Here is a 9,369-nt window from a genome sequence, read left to right on the forward strand (position 1 = left end):
TTGCAGAAGAAGTTCCCGGATGTTTTTTTTGGTGCACATTTCCACAGCAACACCGCGACATCTAAAGAAAAGATAATTGCCGCCTTGAAGGCAGGGTGCCAGATGATTGACAGTGCACTTGGAGGTATGGGGGGATGTCCCTTTGCAAAAGAGAACGACCTTGTTGGTAATGTTGCGACAGAAACGGTGCTGCAGGCAATAGATGAGCTGAATCTTCTGCCTTCATCAATTGACCGGAAGCAAATTAACGAATGTGTTCTTCTTAAGCAACATATATTTGGGGTGACCGTGAAGGATATGTTATTGTCACAAAGCCTGCGGGATGAAAAGCGTTTTTTCCAATTATGCCAAGAACACTTCAAACTGTATGATGTAAACGACACGGGAATGTTAGACTACGAGGGGTTTCGCTCCAGCATGCTTCGTGTTTTTGAGGAGTTGGGCTGTGATCCGCCAAGTGAGGAAAAAATTTGCTCAAGCTTCCATAAGGTTGATGTGCAAAAGCTTGGATGTATCACACTTGATGCCTACACGATGGGCGCCAGGAGACTCCTCATGAAGAGGCTGGGTTTTTTTGCCAATGTGAAGAGCGGTGAGACCGGCGGTTCCCGTAGGATCGCAACTGCCTAAGAGCAAAAAAAAAAAAAAAAAATCCTGTGGAATAAGACGACGAGGGAAAGTCACACTCACGCATTGAAAGGGAGGAATAGTGACAATAAATAAATACGGCCTTTTGTTTTTGTTTTATTTCTTCGTTTTTTTTTTTTTTCTGTGTGTGTTGTTTGTTTTTTCTTTTTTGTTCTTGTGGTGGTGCATTCATTTTGTGTGAAGGAATGTGTTGTATTTTTTTTTTGATTTTTTGATTTTTTGGCCGTGAATACTTTGAAATTACTTTGCATTTCAGTGTTTGTGTCGTTTGCCTATGCGACGGCGGGAGTGCACGAACATGTGTGTGTTTGTGTGTTTCTGATGGGGGAGGGGGAGAGAACGAGAAGGAGGAAAAAAAAAGAAAAAGAAAAAAAAAGAGAGAAAATTCCAGCAGCGTTAATGTCGCTGCGCGGCGGATTGTAAAATACATATATTTTTATATGTTTATATTTTATCCCTTCCCCCTTCTATGTATTCTTTTTTTATGCTTCAATGGGGGGCGCATGGTTCTTTTTCTCTCATTCCCTTCAGCCGTCCTCGCCAGTGCCGCTTGTATTCCCGGGTGTTGTTTGTTGACGCCGCGGAAACCCCACACGGTCAAGGACGGGCAGTGAAGGGTGGGAGATGTAATACACGACGATGCCGCTTTTGGGTGGGTTTTTTTGTTTGTTTGTTCCTGCGCTTCATTTTCGGATGCCTTCTGTTTGTATGAGTGGGCGTGCGTGCGTGTGTATGCATGCTCACACTCGCTCTTCTGGGCGGCTAGCCGTGCCGGGGGATGGGAGGGAGGAGGCTCTAATGAGATGTCGATTTGTCGCGTGGATATTTTTTTCTCTGTTTATCTCGGTTCTTTCCTTTTTTTTTTTTTTTTATGTGCTGTGCGCATGAATTTGTGTAGGCACACACGTTTATTTTCTCATGATCTGCTTTCTCCTTTTTTTTTTTTTTCTGGGTGTCTGTGCGCTGCTGCGTTGACTGGTCCAGCACACATTTACACCATTTGCTGTCTTTCTGAGAAGTGACGGGAGGCGAAGGGCTTTTCAAGGCAACCGGAAAGGAAGGACGGGGGAAAAAAAGGGAGCAACGAGATGAAGAACATTTCCAACAAACGGATAATCAAAGATCTTAAGCTTCTTCTTGAGGAAGTGGATGCAAATAATGAAGCCAACAGCAGCGGTAGCCCACATTCCGCTGCTATTTTTTCTGTCCATACGGACACAATCTATAATTGGATACTGAAGGTGAAAGCCCCTGCCGATAGCGTCTACGGTGGCGCCGGTAACACATATCAACTTTCGGTACTCTTCTCTGAGGACTATCCGCATGAGCCACCAACTGTGCGTTTTGTTACCCCGGTGTACAGCCCATTAGTGACAGAAGAAGGTGGAATTTGTGATCGGATGGTTAACGACGTCTGGACCCCGGACCAGCGTGCCTCAGACGTCATCAAACTTGTATTGGATAGGGTATTTTCTCAATACAAGAACCACAGTGATGACGATGTGAATCCTGAGGCGCGTCATTATCTAGAAAAATTTCCGCAGGAATTCGCCGCACGAGTACGACGAGGAGGTTGATAACCCCCGTGTCATACACATGATGAACTTCATTGAAGGCCGTTGTTGTTGGTTATCTTCTAGTTCCATCTGTCCATGCTGTTGTTAATATCCGTTTAAAGACACAGTGTGTTTCATTTCAGAAGTGTGGGTGTTTTGCATATATGTGGATATCTGTTTGAGCATTTATGAAAAGGTACAAATGGGTGATTTAACAGATAATTGTTTCTCGGTTTATGAAAACTAGACAGTTGTTGTTGTTTGTTTGTTTGTTTGCTTTCTTATTTCCTAGTGGTGATCCTTCTTCTGCTTGTGTGTTGTCTCATTTATTATTATTTTGAGGAGGATTGTTTTTGTTGTTGTTTATGCATTGATTCACTTCTTGCGAGTGATTTGCGCTTGTTCCTTTTTATTTTATTTTATTTTATTTTCTCCCCATCTCCACCCCCTTTTTTTTTTTTTACACCGAAACACACTTTTGTGAAGCAAAAAATGCGCCGGGTACATCAACTGTCAGGCACATCGTGGCGGGATAGGCATCTTTTTTCGGTTTTTGTTGTCATTCGTTGTGTGATTCAGTCTAGCCAAAGCAATGGGTTGCGTAGTCCTCTCGACCAGTACGAGGATTTTAGGCTGGTGCAGCAGCTTCGCAAAAACAGACAAGGGAATTACTACCGTTACCAGCAGAGGCTGTGGCCATCGACGGAGGCGTTGGAACGGTCAATGACAGAACGACTCTACAGCCCCACAGAGCGTTCTCCGCTGGCGCTTTTGCCGCAGCCGAAAAGGACATCACCCAATCGCACGCTCGTTCTTGAAGGAAATGGTGCAACAGCGCTGCTAGAAGCCGCGGAATCCACGCTCGCTCAGAATGGTCAAACAACAGCCAACGAAGCCACGACACCAAGTGCTCCTTTAAGTGACATGGAGGAAATGCTTGCGGAACACCTGCGTGTTGAGCTACAGGGGCCCATTGGTAGTAAGATCATTACCGAAGCAGATTTGGAAGGCACCATCTTAGAATCCGCTCGTGAACGTGCCAGACATGTTATTGAAGAGGACCTTTTGGTTAACGATTTGGTATCGTCATCATCATCATCTGCGTCATCAGCGGTACTGTCTTTGCGCCGCAAGGTGCCATCAGCGAAAGACGAGGGAGGTGTAGCGTGGATTTCTCTTGGACTCGACCCAGTGCTGAGTGAAAGGGCGCTTGCCAAGTATGGACCGGCTCCCACGCGCCTTCAGTGCCGTCTGCTTCCGGCGCTTCTACACGAGGATCATAATGATGTCCTTTTTAATGGGGTCACAGGAAGCGGCAAGACCAGTGTTTTCCTTCTTGCATTATTGCAGTCTGTGAGATCGGAGGCAGCAGGTCTCAACGTGTTTGTGGCAAAGGATGGGTTGACCGCATTGCATGCGTACAGCCAGCTTCGAGCTCTTTGTGGCCCTTTGGGTGGTACTGTGGTAGACCGTCCTCGGGATGATTGGTCGTGGCTGTACCTTGGCTCCTATCGAGAGGGTTATGAGAAGTACTACCGTGCGCTTAGACGTTCGCTTCATAGCGATCATGGCCCAGTGCGCATTTTCATTACAACTGCAGATACCATGTGTGAATTGTTGTTTGAGAAAAAGATGGAGTTTGAGTCTTTTGGGTACTTGCGACGCGTATATATAGATGACATTGGCGTACAAATACCAATGATACCACCTAATGCTCCTGTGGCGGAGATGCGGAAGCGTTTGAGGAACCCACTGGCCTGCGAATTGCTCTTGGGAACTCTTCATCAGCTTCCAGGGCCGCACATCCGCTCGATCCTGCAGCTTGGTCTTGTGTCGGCGGACATGGATGAACGTCTCAAGGATCATTTGAAGGCGCTGTGTGTGAAACTTGAGCGGCACACCATTGTTCTATCCTCTGTGCGTGTTCCTTCCACAATCCACTGCCTTTTTAGTTTTCATCTGTTCCACGAGGATTTGTATGAATATCTTGTGAAGCTAATCTGGAATGCCCGGGACACCATCCCCGGACGTGCAGTTATATTTATTCGCCAAGAAGATAATTTGTTGCAGGTGCGAACAAAACTTCGCGGTCTTGGAATGAACGCCAAACTTTTCTCAGAGGTGTGCCATGATGGTGAGTTTTGTGGCAAGTGGAAGTTCCTGCTTCTTCGAGAGTCGGAAGTGTTTGGGATTGAAATTCCTCTTGTCTCCCATGTCTTCATCACATTTTGTCCCAGGACGGCATGCTCCTTTCAGCACATGTGTGGCCGCACCGGTCGGCTTGGAAACCTGGGTTGGGTGTACACCGTCACCGACAAGCGTGACGCCAAAAGTGTCCGGGAAATTGCCACGCAGTTGGATGTGGATTTTTGCAATCACGTCATTAACGTCCAACTCGCACAAGCCCCTCCGAAAGATATGGATCGTCAGACTAAGGAATACGAGCTGTACGGTCTTGATCCTCAGTACGCAGTGAGGCAGCATTATATTGTGCAAACAGAGAATCCAAGTATGGCATACCGGAGTCGCGAGTTCTTTAGTAAACCGGCCAAGAAGCAGTTTCAGATGGAGCAGTACACACCCATCTCCGTCCTGCACCGCCGCTTTGTCAACTCTAAAAAGTTGGCTGCGGATATAAATCGTGACCCCAGTGTGGCCGTCTCACTGCAAAAACAGGGCCTGCTTGACCAAAGTTTGAAGCCAACCAAACGACTGAAGTTTCTACTCAATAAAAAAAGCCAAAAGCACGGCGTATCACTCTATGGTGGAAAGAACGGCATTCACGACGGTCGATGAGAAGCAGCAAAAAAAATCCACATTTTTTTTTTGAAAGACTTTTTTCTTTGTCCCTATTTTTTTTTTTTGTCTGTGTGTGATTTCTTCGCGGGATTTATTTTTTATCGGCCTCAATTTTTAAAAAAGGGATCATTTCCCGTTTTTGCTGTTGAGGTTGTTTCCCCCGTTGTTTTTCTTCTATGAGGCATGGAATTTGGGGAAAGCGGGTATTATTCCCAGCGCGAGCGTACATATCTGTGTATACTCCCACCCAGCAAGAAGCAGTAAAGGGATACGAGATTCCATCTATCGCAGGTGATGCCCGGCGCGGGAGTGGTGCAGGGGAATAAAAATGCACCGCAACATTCTTTGAAGGCTGAATGGTCGAAATCACCACGCACAGTCACTAAACAACGGAGCAACCCCCAGTCATTTCCAGCGAGCCACCGGTTCGTGGTACCCACACATGCTCAGAGAGAGGACATTGATGAAAAGAACTGCTCGGTGCCGCCCCGGCAGGAATGTCCCCCCTTTGCAAGAAATGTGGGTAGGCGCCCGCCCTCGGACTTACAAAGCATAGCGAGTATGGATAACACGGAGTTGTTAGACCACCACAAACACCGCTACCACAAACTGGTACTGGAGTGCAAAGAGCGCTCTCTCCAGCTAGAGAAAATAGAAGAAGAAGGGCGAATTCAAACCGACAACATGGTAAAACTTTTAGATGACATCAGTGCCCGAGTGGACCAGCTATGCTTGCTCGAGAAGCAAATATGCGGTGCTCTTACGAAGGAATTCAAGAAGAATAAACAGCTAAGAGAAAGTGCAATACAACGAGGATACGTATAAAATTATCACCATAGAAGGAAACAACAACAAAAAAAAAACACTTTTACTACATATATATATATACAACCTTTGTGTGGTTGATTTATCTTCACTCGGTAAATGAATCGTCTCCGTGAAATATTCTTATACAACACTGCCGTCTTTACAAATCACAGAAAAACGCAGTTTAATGGCATATACAATGTAATTCCCAACCTTTTTCAAAAAAAAAAAAAAAAAAGTAAGTTTCCCACCCCCCTCTCCCCATTTTGCACATGAGGATGGCACAGGAAATGTGTGGCTCTGTCCGGGTGGTGGTGCGGTGCCGTCCGCTCCTATCAGGAGAAGAAAGTGACGCGTGTTCCCGAGTTCATTTTGAGGCAGAAGGCGGCAATGTGCTCGTGGACGGCAAGGCTCAGAAGGGGACACGCTGCTTTACCTTTGATCGCGCCCTGCCACCGAACTCCACGCAAGAGGATGTCATGCAGGAAGTATCACCGATGATTGAGCACGTCCTGAAGGGCATCCACGCCACCGTGTTCGCGTACGGGCAGACGGGTAGCGGAAAGACATACACGGTGGAGGGCATCGACTACCTGCGGCACGGCAGTGGGAATCCCAGGCCCAGCCTCAAAACGGATCCCCGGCAACACGGCATTATTCCTCGTGCCATCCAGCTTGTGTTTGATCGCGCACGGGAGATGCAGTTGGAGGACGGAAACCTGCGGTTCCAGTTCTGCTGCAGCTTCTATCAGATATACAACGAGCGCGTGATGGACCTGCTGAACCCTGCCACGACGCACTCGCCGAACACCGGGCTGAAGGTCGGCTGGTGCCGCGGCGACGTCTTTGCCGTGGAGAATCTTTTCATCTGCAACTGCGATGAGCCGGAGAAGATGCGTCGATGCTTCTTCTCCGGCACGAAGGAGAAATTCATGGGAAGCCACGCCATGAACCAGCAGTCATCGCGTTCGCACTGTGTATTCACCATATATGTTGCCCGCTGCGACGCCGACTCGCCAGAGACACCCATCAGAGCCGAGCTTTCCATTGTGGATCTGGCCGGATCGGAGAGGGTCGCAATGCTTTCTAGGAGCCCGTCTTCGTCAATGCTGAAGGACTCTCCCGATATCAACGCGTCACTTCTCACTCTCGGAAGAGTCATTACAGCTCTTACTGCTAATGGTACAAGAGCGAAGAAAGGTAAGCCCGCTGATAGGTCGCACATTCCATACCGCGAGAGTAAGCTGACCATGTTGCTGAAGCACGCATTAGGCGGCAACTCGCTCACTACCATGATTGCATGCATTAGTCCGTCAGACCGGTATGTTGATGAGACATTGTCAACTCTTCTGTACGCTGGTCGAGCGCGCAACATTACGAACATCCCACGTGTAAACGAGGACGCGAAGTCTGCGCTCATCCGTCAGCTCCGTGCTGAGGTAGCCAGCATGAAGAGGGAATTGAAATACTACACGGAATTGCTGGCGAGATTGGGTGTCCCACATCGAGAGCAACTGAACTGGGGCCCACCTTCGTTGAATGTTGGATAAACATGCTATTAATGATGTACGTATGGATTTGTTGTACGTACAGCGTCCGTTTTTACTTTTATTTATATACTACTAAAAGATCCATCCCTTCCGTGTATACAGTTTGAGGAATACAAATATCATTATTGTTTGTTGTTGTTTTTGTTGCCAAGTGGATCCACAGGGAAGTGGGGAATCCCATTACACAGAAACTTTGAATATTTCAGTATTGTTTGGGTGTGGATTGGGAGAATGCATTGCACGAAACCAGGAATTAAAGAAGGGAAATGCTTCCGTGAACTACTGAATGCCAGACACTGCTTCAGAGCCATGCAGAATCAACCATTTGAGCGTTTACGTATGCCGCATTTGACTGCATTAGGTGGGAAATCGGCCGGATTAGTTGTTTACTGCGAAACACCGATAAGAAGCTGCCTTGTATGAATGTGGGTTGCAAACTCTATTTGTGCCGTAAATAGGCCTTTTTTTTTTTTTCTGTTATTACTGTTTGTTGAAATGAAATGGTGGAGACACATGCGTGCCAGAAATATTTTTTTTTTTTAAGTATGTCTGCCTTTTTTTTTTCTTTGCAGTGTTTTGCCCAGCACTTTTTATGTTTCATCAATTGCATCTTAGCTGCTGTGGAGCCAATTCTTGTTTCTTTATCAAATTATTGCTCTTGAATTTTATTTTAGATATTTTTTTTTGTCGGCGTCTTTGGTTCTTGTTTCTGTTTTTTTTTTTTGTGTGTGTGTGTGTTTTGGGGGGGAACCGCCTTGCATATGCTTCTACACTCGGTTTGCACCACAATTTTATTTTTATTTTGTTTTTGTTTTTCCTCGTAGCCTCTTTAAAATTGATGATTTAGTGGAGACAAGAGTAGGGAGATGGCAGTGGGACGGCCTAGCACGTAGTGTCTCAGTGGCAGCATTGCCATTGGGCGGGCGGACTGAGGCGCATTGTCTTTCTCTTCATTCCGCGGACAGTCTCGCATCTATTTATGGGTTGGATCCGTAAATGGAATAGTGTGAAGGCTCTGCGTTGAAGTATGTGTGGCAGGCGCGGATTTCACTGCGTCTCCTTGTCGTTCTTCGGGTTGCGTCAATACGGAATGGTGCGCCCTTCCTGCCTATGGTATCAATTTGTGATGTGCTTGTAGAGTGGGGCAGTGAGAGAGAGGCAGCCTCCAGACAATACCGATATTTATCCGTTGCTATCCTATATCCCCAGTTGCGGTTTCTTGCTAACGGTACTTTCTCTCTCTCCCCGATGATTTGCGCAAAACTGCCTCTACTGCACAAGAAGTAAGTTTCCCACCCCCCTCTCCCCATTTTGCAAATGAGGATGGCACAGGAAGTGTGTGGCTCTGTCCGGGTGGTGGTGCGGTGCCGTCCGCTCCTATCAGGAGAAGAAGGTGACGCGTGTTCCCGAGTTCATTTTGAGGCAGAAGGCGGCAATGTGCTCGTGGACGGCAAGGCTCAGGAGGGGACACGCTGCTTTACCTTTGATCGCGCCCTGCCACCGAACTCCACGCAAGAGGATGTCATGCAGGAAGTATCACCGATGATTGAGCACGTCCTGAAGGGCATCCACGCCACCGTGTTCGCGTACGGGCAGACGGGTAGCGGAAAGACATACACGGTGGAGGGCATCGACTACCTGCGGCACGGCAGTGGGAATCCCAGGCCCAGCCTCAAAACGGATCCCCGGCAACACGGCATTATTCCTCGTGCCATCCAGCTTGTGTTTGATCGCGCACGGGAGATGCAGTTGGAGGACGGAAACCTGCGGTTCCAGTTCTGCTGCAGCTTCTATCAGATATACAACGAGCGCGTGATGGACCTGCTGAACCCTTCCACGACGCACTCGCCGAACACCGGGCTGAAGGTCGGCTGGTGCCGCGGCGACGTCTTTGCCGTGGAGAATCTTTTCATCTGCAACTGCGATGAGCCGGAGAAGATGCGTCGATGCTTCTTCTCCGGCACGAAGGAGAAATTCATGGGAAGCCACGCCAGAACCAGCAGTCATCG

At 47.7% G+C, this 9,369-nt stretch overlaps 6 protein-coding genes across 6 annotated transcripts, besides 7 other annotated features; all 6 read left to right on the forward strand.

Moving 5' to 3' along the window:
• Window positions 1–630, forward strand: Tc00.1047053508029.10 (hydroxymethylglutaryl-CoA lyase, putative; the record flags this gene model as incomplete). The annotated part of the gene is made up of 1 exon (XM_800861.1): window positions 1–630. A coding segment is annotated over one exon (630 nt), but the record flags the coding sequence as incomplete, so codon positions are not given.
• Window positions 1–9,369: a sequence feature (heterozygous, non-Esmeraldo-like haplotype).
• Window positions 732–806: a sequence feature (T-rich).
• Window positions 1,000–1,033: a microsatellite.
• Window positions 1,069–1,103: a sequence feature (AT_rich).
• Window positions 1,474–1,519: a sequence feature (T-rich).
• On the forward strand, window positions 1,737–2,225 carry Tc00.1047053508029.20 (ubiquitin-conjugating enzyme E2, putative; the record flags this gene model as incomplete). The annotated part of the gene is made up of 1 exon (XM_800862.1): window positions 1,737–2,225. The coding sequence occupies one exon, from the start codon at window positions 1,737–1,739 to the stop codon at window positions 2,223–2,225; it is 489 nt and encodes a 162-aa protein (XP_805955.1).
• Window positions 2,612–2,635: a microsatellite.
• On the forward strand, window positions 2,697–5,000 carry Tc00.1047053508029.30 (hypothetical protein, conserved; the record flags this gene model as incomplete). Its single annotated transcript, XM_800863.1, has 1 exon — window positions 2,697–5,000. One exon carries the CDS (start codon window positions 2,697–2,699, stop codon window positions 4,998–5,000), a length of 2,304 nt encoding a protein of 767 aa, XP_805956.1.
• Tc00.1047053508029.40 (uncharacterized protein) lies at window positions 5,298–5,828 on the forward strand (the record flags this gene model as incomplete). The annotated part of the gene is made up of 1 exon (XM_800864.1): window positions 5,298–5,828. One exon carries the CDS (start codon window positions 5,298–5,300, stop codon window positions 5,826–5,828), a length of 531 nt encoding a protein of 176 aa, XP_805957.1.
• On the forward strand, window positions 6,083–7,360 carry Tc00.1047053508029.50 (kinesin-like protein, putative; the record flags this gene model as incomplete). Its single annotated transcript, XM_800865.1, has 1 exon — window positions 6,083–7,360. One exon carries the CDS (start codon window positions 6,083–6,085, stop codon window positions 7,358–7,360), a length of 1,278 nt encoding a protein of 425 aa, XP_805958.1.
• Window positions 8,024–8,101: a sequence feature (T-rich).
• Window positions 8,678–9,369, forward strand: Tc00.1047053508029.59 (kinesin, putative; the record flags this gene model as incomplete). Its single annotated transcript, XM_800866.1, has 1 exon — window positions 8,678–9,369. A coding segment is annotated over one exon (692 nt), but the record flags the coding sequence as incomplete, so codon positions are not given.

The sequence above is a fragment of the Trypanosoma cruzi genome, genomic scaffold (assembly GCF_000209065.1).
Source record: "Trypanosoma cruzi strain CL Brener 1047053516613 genomic scaffold, whole genome shotgun sequence".
In the NCBI taxonomy this organism is placed as follows: Eukaryota; Euglenozoa; class Kinetoplastea; order Trypanosomatida; family Trypanosomatidae; genus Trypanosoma; species Trypanosoma cruzi.